The sequence below is a fragment of the Paramormyrops kingsleyae genome, chromosome 7 (assembly GCF_048594095.1).
Source record: "Paramormyrops kingsleyae isolate MSU_618 chromosome 7, PKINGS_0.4, whole genome shotgun sequence".
NCBI classification, from domain to species: Eukaryota; Metazoa; Chordata; class Actinopteri; order Osteoglossiformes; family Mormyridae; genus Paramormyrops; species Paramormyrops kingsleyae.
The window spans coordinates 16,360,054-16,383,642 of record NC_132803.1 but is presented as its reverse complement, the minus strand read 5'-3'; the positions used below and the strand labels follow the sequence as shown (position 1 = coordinate 16,383,642).

Sequence of the window (23,589 nt, the reverse complement as noted above, 5' to 3'; positions counted from 1 at the left end):
TTGGGGTGAGAGACCCAGACGGAAGAGATCAAGTTTGACCACTTGGAAGCAGAAAAGAACAGCGTGGTGCAGAATCGCTGAGAGCTGCTCTGTCAATGTTTCTCCTTCAGATATTCGAGTTACTTTCCGCAATCGTATAAATACGCTGTCAAGCCCAGCTGTTGACGGCATGTAATGTATGTGGGGATGTGTGAAACAGCGACCTCTGCTGGCCCGGCATCCCATCCAGGGTGCAACCTGCTTCATAACCGGCCTTTCACCAAGACTAACGACGCACTCTGAAAACACTAAGAAGCTGCTACTGAATGTGAACGGGCTAATTTCCGGAGCGTTTTGTGACATGACTATCCAGACACAGGCTTCAGGAGGGTTAAAAACACTCGGGTCAAGGATGAACTTCTTACTATTTCCACCTGCAATACTTGCTCTAGGGAGATAGGAACCAGGCACGTAGCCACATTGTAAAATTATGGGTTTGAACATGTCCTCCTCCCCTATTTCTCCTGACCAGACACACAGCCAGGTAGGAAAATAACAAGGTTGAACCCCCCATAAATCTGCCGGAACCCCCCCGAATTTCATTTCAGGGTACGTGCATGATGTGAACTATGTGATATGTGGGTGGGAGGAAGGAACAGGGACTTTATTTGTGCATGGGAGTGGAGATTTAGTGAAACAGTGAGTGGGAACAAAAACAAGACTCACTGGTTTCAGCATCAATACAAGGGCAATCAGAGATTCTGGGTCTTGGGAAGGGCTACAATAGGGAGGGGGGCATCAGGCAGTGCATGTTTTCAGGGGCCTAATATAGGACTTATAAAATGGGGGGAGACTGGATGCGCATGTCACCTGACCGTGCCACGCACTGGTGAGTCGACCTCCCCCCGCCAGACTAAAGCATTAATGGTTTGAAAAGGATTAAAATAACTTCACTACACTGTGAGATGTATAGATCTTCTTTTGAAAAAGTTATGGACCAATCTGAGAGTTTAGCAGCTTGAAAGACTTGGTCTGTTGTAAAATGGTAACCAACAACAGTGAGGAAAAACTGATGCAGTGATGAAGGAACCGTGTCACTGTAACAGAGATATGGATAGATCAGAAGCCAAGTCGACAAGTCAACACACACATATGCAGTGTTTAAATACATTATTTATTTTGTTTTAAAATAGTTTCATTTTATACTACAGAATTAAAATTTCAAGGAAGTCAGGGACTTGCACAAGCAAGAAAAGTAACACACTCATTTGTTAACTTAAAATACTGGAAGTTAAAATTAAAACAATGAAATACACGGTGGGTGAGCTACTAGGGACAATGTTTAAATGCAAGCAAGAAAATAACTTCCATTTAAATGCTTATTATGTATGTGCATCATGCTTGAGCTTTGATTACCAAGTACTGTAAACTACTGTACAATAATTAACCACCAAAAATAAAGATGTTAAAATTAGGATTGTTGCACTTTTGTTCTCCCTGCCCATAGAAATTGTGGTGCTGGATGGATCCTCCTTTTTTTTGGTTAAACAAATATTCCACACACCATATCCTGAAAACATCAAGGTCACAAAAGTTAGAAAGTCACACTCTGATCTCTGCAGATGAACAAGTGCTCAACAGGAGGTGTATTGCAAATTCAATTTTGGTTCCCTAGAGCTGGGTGTGTAGACTAGTATACAGGCCAGCGACAAAACAGAAGTGCCAGTGGAATCCAGTGGTTAATACTAAAAATAAAATCGTGTGGGCTTTTACAGCATCATCATCTGAGAATCTCTCACACATACATCCTTAACAGTAGATTTAACATGAGGGTTTAAGAAACATCAACATCCATTCCTTTCGGTCAAAGATGCTGCTTCAGCTGTACGTTTCAGAGTAAGTTTAATTCAAACCAGGGAAGAGGGATGCAAAGTTAGCCGTGTGGCGTGAATCCTATCCCATTTGACTAAAATTTAAATCCCCCTCCCTGTTAAAATGACCTAGAGCCATAGTTTGGTGAGAAGCCCCTGGATTTCAAGTGTGCCAAGGGATAGTTGGATCCTGTGCTGGTAAATCCAAGAGAGGACATACCGATTCCCTTTATGTATATATTGAACAGACTTCTGACATCTCATAAGTAACCCTTTCTTGCGCATTCTCAATTCAAGTCTGTTTAATGCCATCTATAGCAGAAACAAAATTGCAAGATGCTTCCAAGCTCAAAATGAATGTTTTAAAAATTCTCCAGCTCCTTTAAGCCAATACTACCTAAAGCAGAGACTCCTGTTTAAACACACTGACAAGCATATCACTCTGCATCCTTAAGTTTATCTCACACACCCCGGTCTGATTTCCTGATATTTAGGTAACACACATCTATTACTAAAACAGGATTTGTATAGAGAGCAAAAATGATGTAATCTAGGGTGACTGGGTACATAGATTCTCAAAATGAATAGTGCACATTGTGAGGTGATTGGCTGGCAACACTCCGCAATCAAACGCTGAGAGCGGAAGGTACAGCATATCCTCATGTACGTAAAGGGCTGTCGGGGAAGTCGAGGTAAGGCGCACTGCTCATGCTGGTGTTAAGAGACAATCTAGTTCACGTCCGTCAAACTTGCGCTGAGCTGGTAAAGAGACGAAGCGTGTCTGTACATTCACTTGGCTAAAAGCAACCACTGCAATGTTACTGAGATATTGGGACAAAGCATAGTTTGAGTAGCATGGGCTCAATGCAATGCCTGTTTCTATGACAACACACACTGATTCCATACACAGAATGTGTGTATGACAGTACTGCGGATTTACTGGGTGGGGGAGGAAAATGATGCTTGTCACCCGAAACACACATCACAGTGCTTTTCTCCTTCTCAATTATTAATCACAAAGCAATGGGAGATCTAAATTTACTAAATGTTTCAGTGTCTGGGGCTAAAAAAAAAAATCAACTCAGTGGTCTTCCAAGGCTGAGGTGTATTGGCTAGTCAATTTGCAGATGCTTTAAAATATTTTCGGAGATTCACGACAGTAATTTATTAGCTGCTCTTATGTAAAAAGCTCTCACGCAACTGTACCACGAAACCATGAAATTTAGCTCACAATGAATTTCCAAAATATTTTCAAACCACATCAAACTTCATAATATTTCACAAGTGTCTTTCCTAAATCAATTTATTTTGCAGGTGAGTTTTAATTGTATGTAATGTAACTGCTATAGATTAATTGAATGTAATGTAACTGCTATAGATTAATTGAATCTGAGTATTTGTAGATTTGGATGCATGTCCACTGGAGAAACAAATTTAAAATGTATGCCTACAGTACATTAACATCCGTGAATGATTAGATGATTTTGTCCCATTTTATAAAATTACATTCTCTTAAAAACAGCGATGAAATGCAGCTGTAACAAGCAGGTGCATCACAGCATATTACATGTGGAGCCAGCATCCGTATTGCAAAGAAAAATAACAGCACATGGTAAAAACACATCTATCCTACAGGCTGTGCCAATCCCACCTGCCTGAAATGGACACTTCAGACAGCACTGCACTCACAGGTGAACACGGGCAGTGCCGTCACACTGCGCACTGAACAGCTGTAGCGCCCTCCCTCAAATGCGTTTTGTTCCATGTTGTACGAAGCCCAAATGACAGGGGTGCTGCCTGAGTTTCAGTCGCCATCCTGTACTGTAGCGTTTTTCCAAAAATCATCCAGCCGTCTCGTTATCTCAGATGGGAAGTTCTTACAGCTCCGGAACTACTACTTCTCACAAAGCCTTGTGATATTTTTTTAAATGCAGCAGCTTAAGTTGTTTTATTTTTAATTCTTATTATAGCTAGCTTAAACAGTGCACCTACTTAAAAAGATACCTCTGGGTCACAATAGTAAAAAAATAAAATAAAATATTGCTATAATTACCATATAATCCTGTGCATAAGTCATGTCTATACTAGGTCACTCTGCCCTTTGAGACAAATCAAAAAAAAAAAAAAAAACTCCATAGAAAGCAGACTTGTACACCAGATTTTACAGTAGGTTCAAAGTAGACAGCACTCAGAAAGGAAGTTCTAACAAGTTACAAGTTATCAGTAACACCCAGACGGGCCTCCTGAGAGGGAAGGATTTCTTCAGCGCACTTCAGGGAGATGGGGGGAGGAAGATGGGGGGGCTCATCAGTGCTTTGGTTGCTCACAGTAGGTATTTGCATCTGGCATCCTCGTCCAGAGTGAGGTCCACTACTTCAGGTGGGGGCACCCAGTTGGGCTGGATAGAGACTGCTGTCCACAGAGGAGGCTGCCTTGTGCTGTTGCATTGTGAGACGGGACCATGTTTCCATGACGACACGCTCTGGATCACACCTCCTCTGGGGTGAACGCACCTGAACGCAACCAGAGAATACACCTAAACAGCATGTTCATGCAAGATGGTGTTGGATTTTTAAACCCTTGAAACTAGCAGAGAAAATACCACAAAACACGATCGGCCAGAAAAAATCTACAGTGGGACCCCCGTATCCGGGGCTTACTATGGCCTGGAAAAAAAATTTAAAAAAAAAAAGTTGGAAAATTTGAGACGGTTCATGATTTTCAATCCGTGCATGAATACAGGCTGTAAGCCAGTGAGTACCCACAATAGGCCAAGATATTTTTAAACAATTTTCTCATTACAAGTTATGTTCAGGAATAATACTTCTCATTGTAAAATGTGTTTATTCATTGTTCCTTCGTCCTTTGAGAAGTATAAAAAGCATGATTTTCATTGCTCCATCATCCAGTGATACATGATATATTTTTTGATTGCTATATCACCTTTTGAGTATTAGGCTAAAACATCAGAATCCCATTCACTCGAGAGCACAGTAAATTATAGTACTGTATAATGCACTTTATTATTACTGTATTTAATGTTGGTAATGTTTTACTCTGCATAGTTTATCAATTACCATATGTAAGCACATGAAAAACATATTATATATTGGGTCCACAGACGATTTGCGTTTAGCTATGCTTTCGGCTATCTGCAGCAGGCCTTGGATATCACCCGCGGATGGGGGTGGGGTGGAGAGGGGGGCTGCTGTACTCAGATTCAAATCTAAGAACAAATTAACCAGAATACGCAATAAAAAAACTTAAATGAACAAACTCGCTTTTCTATAAACTCATGTTCTTGACATCACTGAATGCCTGTTTTCATTCAACAGTATAAAGTTTCATAAATATGAATCTGGGCAGGATTACATCTGTACAAAAGAAATGCTGTAATCTAAGAGAGGTAGAGTTTGTCCTGATAAGACTGTACAAGGCCTTTTTGAAAGCCGACGTGTATGAATCTGATGTATTACAAGTTGCCTTTGGAGAACCAGAGGAAGTCTTTAGCAGCTGTGAAGGATCTGGGTCCAAGAAGATGTCCCAGGACAGCTGGTGCATTAACACCCTTATGGATTGGCTGCTCAGCAGTAAGATGGATGCCAAGGATACAAAAGACCTGAGCTGATCGCTTAGCCACACATCTGGAGAGCATGGTGACGACAACCAGCCAGACAAGGTGAAACATCAAGTGGCTGGCACAATTACATTTACATGAGTACAAAACACAATTTCCAGAAAAATTTCATGTCTAATATTTGGTGAATTTTTACATATGACAGCATGGATGGATGGATGGAGGGAGACAGACAGATGAATATTTCTGAGTTATTCATCAAAAATAAAGGGGTCTTATAGAACTCAGACACCACGATCAACAAGTGTGAAAGATTAACAGAGCTGTGTTTGCTTGCTGCAGGAGTGTTTGTGAAGATGGGATACAAACCTTGCGTTCTCCTGCACGCCAACAATTTCCACCTCGCTGTCAGAGGAAGGGACGTCTATCTTCTCCTTGACCTGGTGGGGGCCACGAGCGGGGGCATCCCCATGTGCAAACGTTGCCTCTTTTTGACCTGAAACAACAAGTTCAACAAGTTGACTGAGACTGATGGACTGTGTTCACATCTTGTGTTTGTTCTGAGGCAGGAAAGATGGACCCAACCCTTCAGGACACAGAGGGAACATTCCCCCTCACCTTGGCTCAAGTGTTAGATTTAACCAGAAGTATCATTTTCAGGTGTAATACAAATAGTACAAAAACAGCATGTACATACAACAATTTATTTTCCAACACTGATTAACAGAGTTTAACTAAACATATCATAGACAACCAAAAAATACATTATACATTAACATGCACAACCAGAAATAAGCAGACCTCCAGTAAAGTATTTCTTGATAACTTATCTAATTGCATTGCAAAAACTGAACACGGGTGGCAGTTTCACAAATAAAAAAACACCTTATATTAAAAAATAATTGTATATAAATATACATTTACTGCTAAACCATGTCAAAAATCACAAAAGCAGAAACGCAGTTTAAACCAGCTATTAATAAAAACACTGACATCTAAGATCACAATATTGGATAACACTGGTTTCCCAAAACCTATGGAGAAATCCTGAAGTGTGTGCTGCCACAGTATCTTCTCAATGCACCATTAAAGAAGCCTTCAGCATGGGACAGAAGACCATCCACTGGTTTGAAGGCTTGCAATTTCACAGGACGGAAAGGAAAGATTCAATAGGCCACATTAACTAACCTGTTTCGGAGCTTGAACCAAGATGCCCTCTTTCTGCCCAAGAAATTGCTTTCATATCCTGGGTTTTGAATGTATTTAGTTCTTTAGCTACAGCGGCTGCAAGCAGATTGTCCACATTTAACGCCTCCGGGTCAGAATTAGTGTCTGAAATATCATAATGTGCAATAACTGGAGGCCCATCTGTAGAAAACACAGAAAACACTAAACGTTACTTAGTGTCACCTGGCCCTGGATCATTCATGTCTCGGAATACCCTGAACTTCTGCAGCCAAAGTCACCCGTGATTCTGAAAAAGCAACAGCCCACCCCATCTCAGGAATTTTCATCCAAAAATCAAAGCACTCAGAAGCTTATACCAAGCACCACTGAAAAGAAGAGCCACCAAGCTGTCGAAAGCTTAGTCCCAAACACATGGGAATCCTAACACATATTGGCCTTATTGCAATAAGGACAATTAATGCGTGATGCATGAGGAGGACTGAAAAACACTAAAGCAGGTCATGTTATCTTAATATTTTAAAAAAGCAAAATTTAAACATCATAAGGGATTTTCAATTATTTCGTTTTTGGGAGCTAGTCATCTGTACAAAATCAGTTCTCCATTAGGAAACTATTAACAGTTCAGCAAACTTCTAATAGCTAACTTCACCTTTCAATGAAAAGGAGAAGATCAACTTAACCATATACAGAGACAGACTTAATGTAACCATGCCACAATCATCAATACAAACATGCTTGTATGTAGTTTAGACTGCACATTATTTTATTTTTTTTATTGGGGGGGGGGGGGTGTTCAACATAAACATTCTGAAGAAGAAACACAGTTGAACAGGTCTCAAAAGCATGTCATGCTCTGATTCAAAATGCTGAAAACTAGACTGACTTTTCTTTCCAGGTCAGTGCAGAATAAAACCAGAACACCTCACCCAATTCACAAAACAGACACGATGCAGGATGCAGGCAATATGACAAGCAGCGCCCATTGTTCAGGAGAGGAGGAAAACCCTCACAGACGACCGGAAGTTAGAGATGTGGCATGTTGTAATTACAAAATCCCATGCTTGAAATGCCGGAAAGGTAATGCCATGACGACGGTTTCAGACACTCCGGGTTGGGGGTTGGGGGGGGCATCTTCATTTCCATGCTTTAAATAAATGTGTCGAGCCAAGTGAAATGTACGAGACATCGCATTTACACACATACATATTTCACATAATGAATAATTTTCTCACTGTATAAAATTGGGGTTTAAATGGCATTGGTGCAAAATTACTGCATATAATGCAGGAATAACCGTACAATACACATGCATAAGACCCATGCAAATTAATATGTTAACCACCTACCCAGAGTCACATCTGTATTTGGACATTACTGCAACTCTTCATCAGTAGCAAAAGTAAGCTCTGCAAGCAGGACACTGAAACACTTCCTACTGAGGCCTTACAAGGTAAAGAAGCACTGTGTTTCAAATCATCATGTTAGCCTGGTATGTCCTCTCACACGTGCGCATACACACACACACTTCTTGGCACACAGTGCAATTATGTTCAGACAGTACTCATCCACCGCAGACGTGTCTTACAAAAGAATGGGCCGAAACATAGGCTAAAATGAAATTCACAGTAACTCACAACTAGGGTATCGAGCAGTAATAGCATGCATTAATGTGCTAATAAAACTGCTAAAATTATGAAAAGCGGGGAACCAGTTTTTCCCCTTTGGGGGAGATGAAATTTACATCTTGGAAAAAGTGTAACCTTCCACAATGACCATATAAAGATACTTCTGAGAGGCAAAAGGCCAACTGCATCAACAGCAAGTTAAAAATGGGTCATCTGCAGTGTTTTGAAACACTGGAACCCGGATTCATTTTAGCATGTTATGCTAATGTTTAATAAGTCAAACAGCGCCTACACATAACATTCAGACTCACGATGCATGTCCATACCTTTAAGTCTGAGTAAATCTGATTCCAATATAATATATATGTCTGACAGGTAACCAAAGAAGAGTTCACTGCTTTCCAAACTGCATTTATAACAGACCAGGTATCCAAGAATTGATGATACGTTTCAGAATTTTTAAAGGCTTGACATCATTTGGTTGGATAGTGATTCCTACTGTACTGGGTGCGGTGTTTGGCTTAGAACCGGAAGGTCACCGGTTTGAATCCAGGGCCCCCTGAGTAAGGCCAATAACCCCCTTCACCAGGGGGATGCGCCCAGCATGTAACACATCTGTTACTTGTGTGTCTCACTGAGAGCAAGATTGGACACGTGAAAAGACTCCACGAGGACCAATAAAGTAACACTTATGTTCTACTACACTAATCTAAATGAGAAATCTAGGAACCCCACATCAAGATCATCTAAAATACCTTTTTACATTTGTGACCCTTTTGGAAAGAGGGACAAGGATCTTTGCTGTTACAAACAACCTGATACAGACCAACCAGATGCGTGACAGTAACTTAGAGATGCCGCGCCAAGAATATTTGATCAGTCTCTCTCTAATCTTGGTCATCTCTCGCTTTGGGTCTTTCTGAGTTATTGCCCTACTATCTTCATAAGTTCCTTAATAGTAATAATTTAACACGGATGTTAATTGAGCCAGAAACACCATCACCTGAGGCTATCAAAATAAGATTTAAAAAGTCATCGCACAGGATTCTTCAGCACTGGTCTATAACAACTTGATTCACGCCAGATTTACAACCTTTCATGCACATCGAGGAAAAAGAAATTTACATGTAAAAGTTAGTATTTAGCTTCCAGAATAAAATGCGTCATTGAGATGAATTAAGGCAGCGGTTCAATGCATCGATCTGTAAAGCCAGAACTGATTTTTCCTGGTAAAATAAAGATACTGCTACTTCCAAACCATGTGCTTGTGTTCACATGCTGCAAGTAGACGGACAAAGCAGCAGGCAGGACTGCAAATCTCAAACATGGGACGACAAAGGAATTTTTATTAATATTCATAAATGAACCACTACCTGATGATCTTTAAACTTGATAGTATTGGGAAACTTGCCCATTTTGTAGCACAGAATGCTCTCTCTAAAGGTTAAGATAATCTACATGCTACGGTGCTTGATTTGTAGTGTGAAAAAGTTGTTCTTTTAGCAAACAACGGCAGCACTCAGAAGTAGCTAACTAGCTAGCCAAGTATGACAAGTAATGCTAGCCTTAGCAATGCATGACATATTGGTTAAAAACTGGTGTTAAAAAAGGGAATCAAATAAATAAATATCAGTTCCTATGTGTCAATGTTGACCGCGATATTGCTGCCTGATATTTAAACTTTTGTCATCATTCAATGTTAGTGGCACCATATGTAAAATCATAAGGTAGTGTTTCCTTTAATGCAATTGATTTTTTTCTGTACATTTTAGTAACTTGGAGCCAGCGAGTTACACCCAATATTGATATTTAAACTTACAAATGACTTATCACACTTTCCAACAAAAAAATTTATTGACAATACAGAAAAATGTCATCGTAAATTTTTTATTAAAAAAAACGAAAAATCCTTTGAAGTAGAAGCAGTTAAACTGAGCTATAACTTGAAAATGACGATGTGGAAAGGGGTCAGATTAATTTTCTGGGACATTTCTAATACATCTACAGAAAGACAGGACTTGATATGCACCACTTCTGAAATATAAAGTATTTCATCCATCATACCACAAGTGCAATCTGATCTCCAACTCTGAGATGCCTACCTATGACCATCAACCACAGTAGGAAATGGTCAGCTATAGCAAACTTTGGCATTCGGCTCAATGAGAAGCCATAATTAACACCCAAAAGGCATGCTCAACTACAGCAGCACCGTGAAACGACATTACATAAATACTTAAAAACATCACTTATGTGACATTAAATGTTATTTTCTAAATACAAGTAGCAAAATTTTAATGAATCCACTACAGATCTATGCGGTGTATCTTGAAGTGTCAGCAGACAGAGAAAATACTATGAATTTTTGCTTGAATTAAAGAATGTAGTTAAATGCAGTTTGCTTGCACTCCAACAGATACACCCCCTCTAACAGCATCCAACATTCAAGACTTACACTGAAAATTCTTCATAAAAATCAAACACCTTATAGTAAGGCTGCCACTACCAAGTATTTTACTATGGATTAACCTATAGACAATTTTACCGATTTAACGATTCATATTCCTCCTGAAAATCAAATTTACCATCCAAGTTCATTTTATTTTGACAAGAAACTCTTTATCATTGCAGGGCTTTAGATAATAGACGTTGGCTTTTTGGCACTATATGGACATCATTTTCACCCTCAATTCGATAAGGAGATTAATAGTATGTATAAAATATTAATGATATGCATATTGTGAAGCCCAAAAGTTAATCTGTATAAATTCGGCATCACTTTATGTTTATTAAATTCGGTTAGTAGAGTTCCCTAATGCTACCATTTTATTAAATCATGGAAACAAACACTGAAGTTGCGGTAAAGAAAGGGACAGCTTAGCAAGCACAATATCTTTTAAAAGAGTAGATATTGTGGATACACAAGGTAAAAAGACGCTGGTGGTATGGCAGTACTTTTTGCCGATTTTTTGGTAAGTAGTTTCCATTTTTATTTCAGTTCCCAAGTTATTTTCGTTAATTTGTTGTTAGTTTTACTTTACAGTAACAGCGATCCCAACAAGCTGAACGTGCACTAGCACACACATGCACTGTCAATCAATGAAGAATAAGCTCAGATCCTAGCTACACGTTTTCTTAAACACTAATTCAATGGAGATTCTAAGGTAGAAGGCAGACAACTTTATGGCTTAAACCATGAGTATATTTAACAGCTACAAGGATATTAATTAATTAAAATATTAAAAAGCTCTCCGTACTTAATCACGTTTATTAAATTAAATCGACAACATGGTTTTGCTTTTTCTGGAGGTCCATCATCCAGAATAGCACTGGGCATTTCCTCTTAAGGTGCTCATGCATAGCTTGTGCCACCCTGGTACGCAATCACAACTTTGCAGAGTGTAAAACTACCTTTTTGTTTAGTGAAAATTTGAACAGTGAAATTAACATGGAAACAATGAATTGAAGCATTTAAGAAATCAAAAGGTAATTTCATTGAGACGCATCAATTTAGAATATTGCTGTTGACGTATTTTCAGTGTTGTCATTTACTACATCGACTAATCACAGCAGCCCTACCAAATACACACACGTTTTTACACAAACATTAATACAGTGGTACTTCAGTTCTCAAACTCATTACAAGTCGAATTTCTTAAAGGTCGAACCAACCAGTTCGAAAAAAAATTACCTAGAACTCGATATGAATCTCAGAAGTCAGACCGTGAACGGCGACCTAAGAACTTGTACGGCGGGGAAATGAGTCACGCAGCACGTCTCTCAGCGGAAACAAAGGGTAACGCTTCAGTCTCAGTCTCGCATTAGCTGTGATAGCATCCTGCATGTTTACACTACATGAAAACATATTTTGACAGTAAAAATAAATTTAGACAATGAAAGACAGTAACAGTAATTATATAATACATTTAAAAATAAAGATTTATTATTTTAATAATAAACCATTAATACATTTAATTATAATAATATTGTCGTGCTGAGCGGGGACAGAACGGAGACGAAGGCGCAGATGTCAGGGTATCCGGGAATACAGGGTTTAATTACAGGTAAGGCAGGCAAAACGCACACTGACAATACAATAACCAGACCGGAAATTTATTTTCTTACATTACAAATTACTGTTTTGATAAACGTGCTTAGATGTGTTTAGTACAGTATATGCTCTTGTTTTATCCGGTTCATTTTGTGTTTAAATACTAAAATTTTTTGAGGCTGGGAACCAATTAATTGGTTTTCCATTATTTCTTATGGGGAAAATTCGATCACAACTCAAACTTTTTAGGATTCGATCCGGAGTTCTGAACTGATTAAATTCGAGTTCTGAGGTACCACTTAATTGAGTGTTAAAATAAATGTTGCACACAGTCATGTATAATAGGGGTGTAACGATATTACAAACCGAACCGAAATATCGCGATACACGAACCACGATACGTATCGCGAAACTCTCGTGGCGTACCGCGGTACTCTCACGCCCCCTGCTGCCCATTGTTGAGGTTGACGTCACTTGACTAACTAATTTAACCAATTTAAACACATCTTTATTTTATCACATTTGATTAAATTGTATTAGTAATGATGAGCTTTTGTTCTAAATTTTGTTCTAAATATTATATTCTAAAGTTAGTATTAGAATTGTTTTTTTCTGACTAGTCTATATTGGAGGTATTTATTTAATTTTTGTTGTTTACCCAGGTATCCTGACTGTACTAAAAATGTGATGGCAAAGTTAATAAAGAAAAAGTTTAGTTGTTCTTGTTATTAAGTGAATCTATTGTTCCTTAGCATTGCTGTTAAGATGACATCAACCCTAAACCCACAGCAAACAGAAACCGAACCGAACAGAACCGAACCGAGGCTCCAAAACCGTGAACCGAACCGAATCGTGCCTTTGGTGTATCGTTACACCCCTAATGTATAATATTCATATTTATGACCTAGTAATACATGGTAACTACCCCAGTGTGGGGCATGCATCAAGTTTCTACAATGTAGCTCATTATCTTCCAATTGGTCATACTGTAAAAAATGTAAACTGCTGCCAAAACTCACATTCACTCTAAACGCTCTTTCTCCTTAAATTGACAATTACAAGATTTTTTAATTCAATTACAGGGAGAGATGTACAGTCTCAGTAACAGCCTCACATTTACTGCTAAACACTCAATATTTATGCACTGTATCAACCTGAAAGTGTGACTTACTTCCCTTAGAAAACGCATAAATCTGATATACACAGCAGAAAAACCACAACCCAAGTATAAGTAAACCCCCGGGTGTATCTTGGCAACAAACCAAAACTGTATTACCAGAAGACAAATTAATCAAAGTTTTATCAACCAACTCCTGTTTTCATTTTTTCCCCAACCCAGACTAACATGCTAAAAAAAATAAAACCCCTTTCTTGTAGTTCTGGCCAATGTCAAGATGTTATCACCTTACTTGCTAAACTTAATTCTGGAGAACTTTCCCAAATATATATTAAAAACATAGTTATTTGTTGTGGATCTTTAGCAACTGAGCGTTAAAATTTCACCAACACCAACATAATTACTACCATTATGGGCAGACTAATAAAAAGCCATGAAACACTATAATATGAAACATGCAGAACATTATTGCATGTCACAGAAAAGCACCATGCCATCTGATCATGAATCAAACGAGAAAAAAAGTGTTTCCTTGAGACACACAAAAAGGTAACAAGCAAAGTCAAATTTAAATTTAAAGAAAATGTATGGAGATTCATTTTTTCTTTTTAAATCAATCCTCCACTAAAGTAGGGACTTTACTACAGCCTGTGTGCAAGCCATAAAACTAATAGAAAAGTCCTCAAATTGGCACAAATTGGCAAATTATAGCTATTTATAGCTCAGTCTGAAAGTGCATTGATGCAACACCAGGGAAGCATCTTTTGAATCCTGGCAGGGTCCCCTCCATACCGAAGGGCAAACGACAAATACATTATCCCCAATTTGAGCATCACAGTCTTTTATTGAATTCTAAATCAAGATTAAATGCGCTGACAAGTTACAAAATTATCTACAGATTCAAAAGCATAGTAAAAATAATGTTAAAAAGGCAAACAAAAAAATATACAAAGGCACTTAATGCACCTTCAACCTTTTTAAATGCAGTTTTGCATGTCTGGAAATAAGCAAAAAAAAAAATAATTAAAAAAAATGTGCATCTCATGCAACATCTGCCGAGGGTGAAACAATGCCTCGGGCCACAATACATGTCCATGCAGTATGCAAAACACAAATCAAGTTGACAAACCAAACATGTCAACCATTTCACCAACAGTGGCACTCAATACCCATCCCCACCCCTAAACCAGAATGATAAAGGGTAATATAAACCACTTCCCATTGGAAATGCCCTGAAACATTACTGAACGCATAAATCATATTTATCAAGTATTAATCTTCCATTCTTGACATTTTTGACAGCTTTTTGTAGTTTCATGAAGGTAAAATGTGTTAAAGCATTAGGACAGCTGACCTTCCTTGAAACCAACTGTTTATTAAAAACTATGGCAACACAAGGTATTGGCACTTAGGGGCCTCAACTATATAGTACATCTAACTGAAACAAAGATCTTAAAAATTGTCTAAATTAACATCTTACCAAAAATGCACCTTTCTAGAACATAATCTCTAAAAAAAAAAAAAAAAAAAAAAAAAGAAAAATCAGCAGGCGTGAACGACTGTGGGTGTGTGCGCGCATCTATGTCAGTCAATCTGGGCATACAAACAAGGTTGTCCATAGTAGACTACTTTCCTTCTTCACTTCTTAAGACCAAAAAAATAAAGTTGGTAATGAGGGGGCAAAAAAAACAGACTTCAGCTTCTTTGGTGGGGGAGACTCAATGTGCACACTACGTGCATGACTGGTGACCAAAATAAGCAACATGAACTGAGCCCAGGACAAAAGGAAAGAGCCATTATTCAGTCGGTAGGTAATTTTATACTGGCTATTCAGCTGAAGTTTCTGGTTTTAAGGCTAGAGCTTCCCAAGTAAGGTATAGGCTTCACAGAACGTGCACAGTTTAAATTTTTGGTTGTCAATGAAGTACCTAATTTGGTACAGGCCAAAATAAAGGTTTGCCATCTTCTGTGCTTTGCTATAGTGAATCACTTTCAAACTGTAATTCTACCACATCACAGGGCAGGTATATTGCCAACTGCTGTTAAACAGGACTGCACAGTTTGAAGTTCACAAAGCCTGAACTACTGGATGTTTTAAATTGACCACAAACAAGAATTATACTTAAAAACAATTCTAAACCTATGTAAATCTGAGCAGAAAATGTGACTGTTGCATGTATGAATAAAGATCTATCAGCAAAAGTCAAGAAAGTGGCTTTCCACCTACAGTGCCCAGCCTTAGGAATCCATTCTCTCATCGCTGCTCATCAATATGACAATTTTAGCAAAGTGAAAATGTAGTTTAGGGAACACAGTCTTTATTCCTTCCAAACAACTAAAGTTTCCACTAGAATACCTTCTGTATTTCTACCTACAAGTTTCAAAAGTGGACACACTGTACAAACTAAAGTATACAGTCTGCATCAGTGCTGCAGAAGCTGAACCACAAATGTACAGAGTAACCAAATCAAGCATAGAAAATGAGAGAACAGGTAAGGCTTCAGTCACGCTTCCCCCCAATGAAGGTTCTCACAGTGATTTGGTGACCAGGTGCCCCAAAACACATGCAGTGGATAGGCTGGGTCAATGAACTTAGTGCATTTCAGCCATTTTTATACTGTAACAATTTACACATGAAAAGCAACTTTTTTTTGGTACAGAGAATGGTCATTTCGACCTATCAGGATTAACTGGTGCTTGACCAAATTATTGTACAAACAGCCTAAAATGCACCACAAGGGACTTATCCATTTAAATGAAAAGGCAGCAATTTGAAGGTTAATTAGTTCCCACTTCCAATTGTTTGCAATATAGCATGTTTCCTACCACATACTAAGGAGGCTTTATGACAAAATGTAATGCAATTCCTTTATGGTGACTAATTTACGACATGGGATGTGGAATAAAATTTAAATTTAAAAGATTAACAATAATAATAATAAATCCACAACAACTCGTATTCTGTAAAGAACCTTTTCACAAGTGGCAAAGCTTGGCATTTTCTGTGACGGTAGCTAGTACTGATTTCCAGACAATGGATGCATATTGCCTTGTGTCCCCAAGATCATGCTTAACTGTTCAAAAGATCAGGGTCTTGACCGGGTGGGTTTCCATTCTGGGAAACCAGCCCCGACGGGTTGTTGTTAAGAGGCGAGGGGTTCGCGCCTGCATTCTGCCGGGCCATCATATATGCCGCCAGAGTCTCGGCCGACTCTGATGAGGGCAGGAATGAGCTGGGCGGGGACGGACGAGGTGCCCTTTGGCACCCTGAGGGCAGTTTCGACTCCCTGGCATCACCAGAGTTCTTGGACGAATCTTCGTCCGAGTCGAGCCGCGTGAGTTTCTCCATCCATAAGCGGAAGCGCTCCTCTGTCTGCCGCTGCATGGCGGCAAAGCGCGTCATGGCCTCCTCCAAGACGTTGCCAATGCTGTTCCGGTCCCAGGTCGCGCCGCTGTCCAGCAGGCCCTGAATATGACCGCTCACTCCTTCGGCACGACGGAAGCCAGCTTTAAAGACATTGAGGCCATTCAAGAATTATTTCAGCATTTTGTTGGTAAAACACGTTAAAGTTTGGTTGTAGCCAACCCCACCTAAATAAACCGGTGTTCTTGCATGATAATAAACATGCAAAACACACAAAAAAGCAGCACAAAAAACACTTGTTTGAAGTGTGACTGCACGTGTTGCCGAAAAACTGTACATTCTACACTATCATTGTATAGAAAATTAAGGAAAAACTACATGAAAAACTGTCAAATCGCTAAACTAACCATGCTCAAAATCTGTTCATTCAATAATAAAAATCTTCAGACTTTGTTTCACAACTCAGAACTCAAATCAGCAATAATCACATAAAAAAACAGAAATCAGTACTAAAACAATACATTTCCAAGATGCAAGTAAAACATACCAGTGACCAACAAGTGACCACAACATTTTCAATGTTGTGACCCTTAAACCATGTGTCTCTATGGACGGTTCCTTTGCAAAATGTTTCAGGAATTTACAAAAAAAGAAAAAAGAAATCACAAATTCCATGGTTAAACTATCCAGTTTTCAAAACCAGGGATGCAACCTGAATCAAAGCTGCAATGTGTATGCAGTACTGATGGTGTTAACTTCATTTTCCAATGAGATTATAGAGCATGAAAGAAGACCAAAATACTAAATAAGGACCCCAGCAAAAGTTTGAGTACAACTTGTAAAACTATATTGCTATTAATCAACCTCTTTCATGAGAAAATCAATTTGACAATGCCATTAAGTTTTGATCAGACCAATTAGAAAGGTGTTAAAAATCAAAACTAGAGAAAGAGAGAGAGAGAGAGAGAGAGAGAAAGAATGTCCTACATTCAAAACAGGAATGTTGTACACCGACTAGTGATAACATACTGCAAATGACCCCCCTCCAGCACTGGACCTCACAATCCATAATCAACCAGTGCTACCTCTGCTTTCACCTGCTCCGTAAACAAAGAAATACAAATCAAAAGCTGCTCCACGTTTTAATTTAGGTCAAAGTAAACTCCATTTATAGTGTCAATTTTCAATAGCAATTTATAGACCAGACGAACACTTCATTAACTTCACGGGGAAGAGAACCCTTGCATTTTCCCCATGTGCCAGTGATGTTAATAATAAAAAAATAATAATATATATATATAAAATAAAATTAAAAAAAACAAACCACATTCTCCGACAAAGCAACCTTACCCCTACACATGTGGTCATTTAGGAAATTACAGCAGGACATTTAACCAGAGAGTAATTGTGCTTTTTACAGAAGTCAAATGGGTTGGGCAATGGTCATTTACACTGAAAGTAGCCATGAATTTCAGAAGACACTGGCAAAATACTGTCAGTATACGGAAGCTTGGCGCTCACAGGGACAAGGTGACACGGTAATATCTGATACAACATACAGGATACAACTGTGACTCAAACCCACTTTGCATAAATGCTCCCAATGAGTCAGCGAATGGCCAATTATCATGGAATGCACAGGCCATAAGGTGGGGGACACCCAGGACCCTTTCTGGTCCAACACTCAAAAATATACAGATACGGCCACAACTTTACCTGAACAATATCTCTTTGAAAGACTGGACCATACCAGAACACTATGAAAACTCAACGTGATAGTAGTAAGAATATGCAAACCCCCCCCCACGCACAAAGCAAAATCACAAGATTTTAACCCCAACTTCCCAAAGCTGTAACTGCACAGTGCCACACTGAAACATCTTAAACTGATCACAGCATCTACACTAATATTACCTTGTACTCCGTCAGGAAAATACCACAGAAAAATCCATGTCAGCTTAGGATGACTTTGCAACACAATGCAATTTTCTTAAAATCCTTACCTTTCCCCATTTCATGTTGTCAGTATTAATGCTTAAAAGATATTGTCACAAGAATGAGGCCATGACTGACCAAACACATGCACACAACTCAGCAGTGACAAAACTGAAGGGAGCATCTTTACTGGGTCGACGTGTGAGGTACCTGGTATATCCGTGGTGATTGTCTTGCTGCTCCCTGACACCACATCTTCATCATCCGAGGAACTGGTGCTGGACTCGCACGTCAGATCGCTGTCACTTGTACTGCTGTCCTGCAGCAGGTTGTACTTTTTCCTGGCGGCTGCCTCCCGCTTCTGCCTCAGCAGCCGCATGCGCTCCTTGTGCTTCTGGCTCCGATGCCCTTTGACCTTGGCCAGCCGGCCGTTGGGCTGCCTGTCGCTGCCGCTGGGTTGGCAGCGATTCTTCTTGGCAGCCATTGCCGAAGACATCTCGCTTTCGGAGCGCAGACGCCGAGACTTCCTACCCCCAACTGCCACTACCTGATTACTGGCGCCTTGGCCGAGATCGCCGGCCTCAGTGGCACCACTAGCTTCTGCCTGCACTGCACTGCCCTCATCCCCAGATGACAGGGTGTCAGAGTCAGCCAGGTGTCCGCTGGAGGAAGGGGAGAGCATGCAGGGGTTGGAGGAGTCACTCTCATAGGCATGGCCTGAAGACGGAGGCTTCTCGCTCTCCGTGGAGGCCTGCTGCGACTCCGGCGAGTCTCTCCGCAGCTCCTTCAGCAGACAGGGCATGGAGAGCAGGCCTGGCTCGACCTGCAGGGGGCTGTCGCCTTCCTTCTCAGACAGGGAGGTGGTCTCTGTCTTAAGGGGCTCGTCCTCTCCTGTCACCACAGCAGCTGCACCTGTAGTCGCGTCCTCCGTCTGCGGCTTGGAGTCCACCAACTCTTCAGGCTTTTCAGTGTCGGCCATCTTCATGTCAGTCAAGTGGAGACGCCCCCGTCTGTCTCTGGTCTCAGAGCACAGGGCAGAGGGGTGCGGCAGCCGTGGTACCAACAGGAATATGCCTGCAACACAGAAGAGGCACCACTGACAGAGTACACACAACGGATCCGCTGATAAGATGCCCTGCTTGTGGAAATACTTCAAACTGAGGACCTGCATCAATAAACAAAGCAGCTCTGACACAGTTGTTTCTTGGAGAATGGGCCGTGTCGCTGCAGACATAGCTGCCAATCATCTAAGCATTCCCAATATAGTCTGCCAAAAGGCAAAGGATCCATTTCATACAAGGGATAAGATATGAAACGCTAGCAATATCAAAAGGAAATTACCCAAAAAAAAATGCACCGAATCTAAAGGATAATTGGTTTTCCTCATTTTCATGAGCAAGGTGACTTGAGGGGAACAATTCTAGTATAGAAGCTATGGCAGGCATAAACAAGGTCAACCCAAGACATGACTTATGTATTAACAGGTTCAGCAACAGACAAATGGACACCACACAAGAAACAATTCAGGACAAGGGTGGGACTTATTACTAGAGGTTAATCATGTACTGAAATACGAGAGGTTTTCTACCAACTTGTCTCCAGAAATTTCAAACAGATGCAAATATCCAAAATAAATTACTGGACAAGAAATAAACATTTGAAGATAATGTGGGAAAGTAGCAGACAAGATTTCAAAGGCTTTTAGAGAAATGATTAACAGTAAACCAGAACAGTCAAGAGACAATAGTCTGCCATTAAAAATGACAAGGAGAAAATGACTCGCTGTATATTCACACAGGTTTCTTTGCAAGGTCATGGCCCTCAATACGGATAACATAGTTTCTGCAGGTCCTTGACTAGGTCTAATCACCGTCACATCACTGTGTATCCTTTTGGCACAGAACCTGCCTGAAACAGGTGCTCATGCCATCTAATTGTTTGCAGAAATAACAGTCTGCTTTAGTCATGAACAAAACCTATATATTTATGCACCAAATAGAGGCACAGCAAGTAGCACAGCAGATTTTTTTAAACTAAATATGTCCAATAAATTGGCAAAATATAATTCACTTTGGATAAAGGCATTAAGGAAGCAATCAAAAAAAATGCCCAAACACTTGCCACAGTATGAAAATGGATTTCTAAATGTCCCAAATTACCTCTTATTTACTAACGGCTAAATCAAGTTTCTATAAGCCTAAATATAAATGTTTAATGTTTAAATATTTCAACATAACAGCATGGCAACCCTTCACAAAAATGTCAATAAAGTTGGAGAACCATGTGTTTCTTAAGTGCAGGAGGCTAAACATTTAGTCAACATTGGTCACAAGTAGGCTATGATCAGAAACAGCCTTTGTGGACAAAAAGCTATTTCTAAATTCCACATATTAACCCCATACATGCTAAGTGATGAAAGAAGCAATTACTTATTTATTGAATGAATTTAGACTTACTAACAGCAACATTGTTACTACAAAAGCAATTCAACAGTTGGGTCCTACCAACCTCAAACAAGCAAATACCAATTACTGTTGCTACTCAACGTAGTAGCAGTATCAGTATTGGTAGTTTAATATTTGCAGGTTTGGTTCCTGAATTTTCTTCTAATTAAGAATCAAGAAACCTGGGAACATACAACTAGCAATAAATCGCTTCTTTTCTGAGCACTCCCTGTTTCTGCAGGCCATGTGACAGAAGGCCATTTTAATTCAGAATTCCATGCAGATCACTATAAAAACATCACCTAAAAGATCCTCCACTTTGAGGTCTCTAGTTCCCTAGTACTACAAGCTATGGAACAACTAAAAAGGACCAAATACTGAATAATTTATGGAAAATAAGTTTAAAAATTAAATTATTTCGCTATTTCAGGTATCCACCAAACTTCCCTACAATCTAAGGAAGTAACAGAAGCATGAGGCTTTAAAAAAGCGGAATTCCTACACTCTACAGTAGCTTATGCACTCTGTGGGGAAAAAAAAAACCTGTAAATACACCACATTCAGATACCTTTAATTGTAGCTGTTACTGCCAACTAAAATGGCTGTAAGCGAACAGGAAACACTCCGCAATCTCTCATAAATAGCAATGCAGAAAATATATGTCACTGAATGAGATTTGTTCGTTGCATAAACAATAACGATTACTTTAAACGACAGTTTGGTGCAGGTTCTGAGGGGTGCCACGTCTCGCCTTCCCCCCGCCAAATATACGACAGATTTTTTTTTCTGGCTCTTCGTTTGGATGCTCCTAAACGGACCACGTCCCAGACGAAAATACAATTACGCTGGCGCTACTGCGTTATAACATTCCCGACTACGGATGCCGCGAATACCCGGGCCTGCAAAGGAAGCTGACGGCGGCCGCGTCGCCTTAAGTCGAGCTCGAAGCAAGTAGGCAGGGGTAAAAATGACGCACTGCAACAGCAACCGCAACATCGGTTGCTATTTTTTGCCGCGCCCAAGCAGACCGCCAGCAATTACGCCAGAATAGCCAATGACCGGGACGACGGAGCCTACGTGCCCCGGGAGGCCGCATCTGCCACATAGCGTTTGAGAGCCGCTTCAAAAGCCCAGACCTCCCCTGGGGGCCAGCGTGTGACTATGCTTTTTTTATGGGACAACTTTGGACAGGTGAAATTCAAGCCTTGAAGGATTAAATATAAAACATTTCTCTCCGGGATGCTGTGGATCATTAGGCCTGCCGTTAGGGGTTCGCCGATATCCACATTCAGCCGCGCATTGCGCCTTCAAAAGTCCCGAGAAGTTGTTTATCGCTGCTGGCACCACTAAAGTCCGACGATCTGCAACACGGAATATAACCTGCAGCCACAGTCAATCCCAGGGCAACAACCCCCCCCCCACAAATCTCACTCGGTAACTAGAGTAAAAAACACGGATGCAAATATACAAGCAGCTTCACTTTATTACCGCATAAATTCGGAAATGGATATAGCGCGGCTCGTGCGCTTGTCAGCTACATTAAAATGCTCTCGTTCGCACATTTTAGTGTCAACATTTAAGTTTCGTGCCGCTTCCAGTTTCCGTTGAAACTGCAGTTACTAACTTCACTGCGCACTAGTCTAGAGTTATGAAACAAGGCCACCGACCTCTTTCGTATCAAAAATCCTTCTTCGTGTTTGCTTCGGCTGCATTTCGAAGTAAGACGGCAAATAAGCGCAGCGACAAAATGGAAGGGCACAGCTAGCTGCACGGCTAAAGGACTGTATGCTAGCTAACTAGCAATACCCACATTTCAATATCGTATACTAAAACAACTTACCTGATTATTGAAGTGTTCGTCTTTACGTGCCCGACGTCTTTAACATCTTATGCTGTCAATTTTTGTAGTTTTTTACATTGTTCGAAATAAACGCTTAATATCAACAAACAGCATTAAGTTAAACCTCTTGCTTAAGTACCTCCTAGCACCTTGTTCTACTTTATTTTAAAATGTCACCACCGGCCGTTGTTCACGTCATATACATGCGTAATTTCCGGTGAAAGTGCCCATGGTTGACTAAAGGGAAAATGGGGTAGCGCCCTCTCTCAACGAGGCAAGGAATAGGCATTTAAACCCATCAAGGAATGGTCCTCAAAAATGCCGCAGCTCAGACATCAATCTGATGATTTCCGTGGATGGGATAGAATGGTTTTACCCCAAATGAAAACTGGGTGCAGACTTCCATTTCACTTTGAAAAAAACTTGCATGAACAAGCAAAGGCAATATAAACTCCCACTTTAAGGGAGCAGTTGACAAGATTTGCCCATGTCCAAATTTTGATATCATTTTCTATATTACGAATTTAAGTGACTGACGTGTGTATTAGATTATACCTGTGTGTATAAATATTAGGAGAAAAAATCTTTCTTGGTTTAT

General features: G+C 40.0%; 1 protein-coding gene across 4 annotated transcripts; it reads right to left on the bottom strand.

The window, feature by feature from the left end:
• Positions 1-1,134: 1,134 nt before the first annotated feature.
• On the bottom strand, positions 1,135-23,174 carry ark2n (arkadia (rnf111) N-terminal like PKA signaling regulator 2n). 4 transcript variants are annotated; one of them, XM_023823149.2, is made up of 5 exons: positions 22,992-23,174; positions 18,918-19,781; positions 6,616-6,795; positions 5,797-5,923; positions 1,135-4,363 (listed from the first exon to the last, which is right to left on the bottom strand). In XM_023823149.2, exons 2-5 carry the CDS (start codon positions 19,690-19,692, stop codon positions 4,174-4,176), a joined length of 1,272 nt encoding a protein of 423 aa, XP_023678917.2. In that variant the 5' UTR covers positions 19,693-19,781; positions 22,992-23,174; the 3' UTR covers positions 1,135-4,173. The 4 variants fall into 4 exon arrangements, with proteins under 4 accessions (XP_023678917.2, XP_023678918.2, XP_023678921.2 ...); XM_023823150.2 differs by lacking the exon at positions 22,992-23,174 and adding an exon at positions 22,819-22,928; XM_023823153.2 differs by lacking the exon at positions 6,616-6,795.
• Positions 23,175-23,589: the final 415 nt, after the last annotated feature.

Excerpts from the sequence above, each read along its gene's own strand:
- ark2n (XM_023823149.2), bottom strand. The coding sequence starts at position 19,692 with ATGAAGATGGCCGACACTGAAAAGCCTGAAGAGTTGGTGGACTCCAAG. Across the intron at positions 6,796-18,917 it reads AATCACCACGGATATACCAG|ATGGGCCTCCAGTTATTGCA; the intron begins GTACCTCACACG and ends TGTTTTCTACAG. Across the intron at positions 4,364-5,796 it reads GGCGTGCAGGAGAACGCAAG|GTGCGTTCACCCCAGAGGAG; the intron begins GTTTGTATCCCA and ends GGTTGCGTTCAG.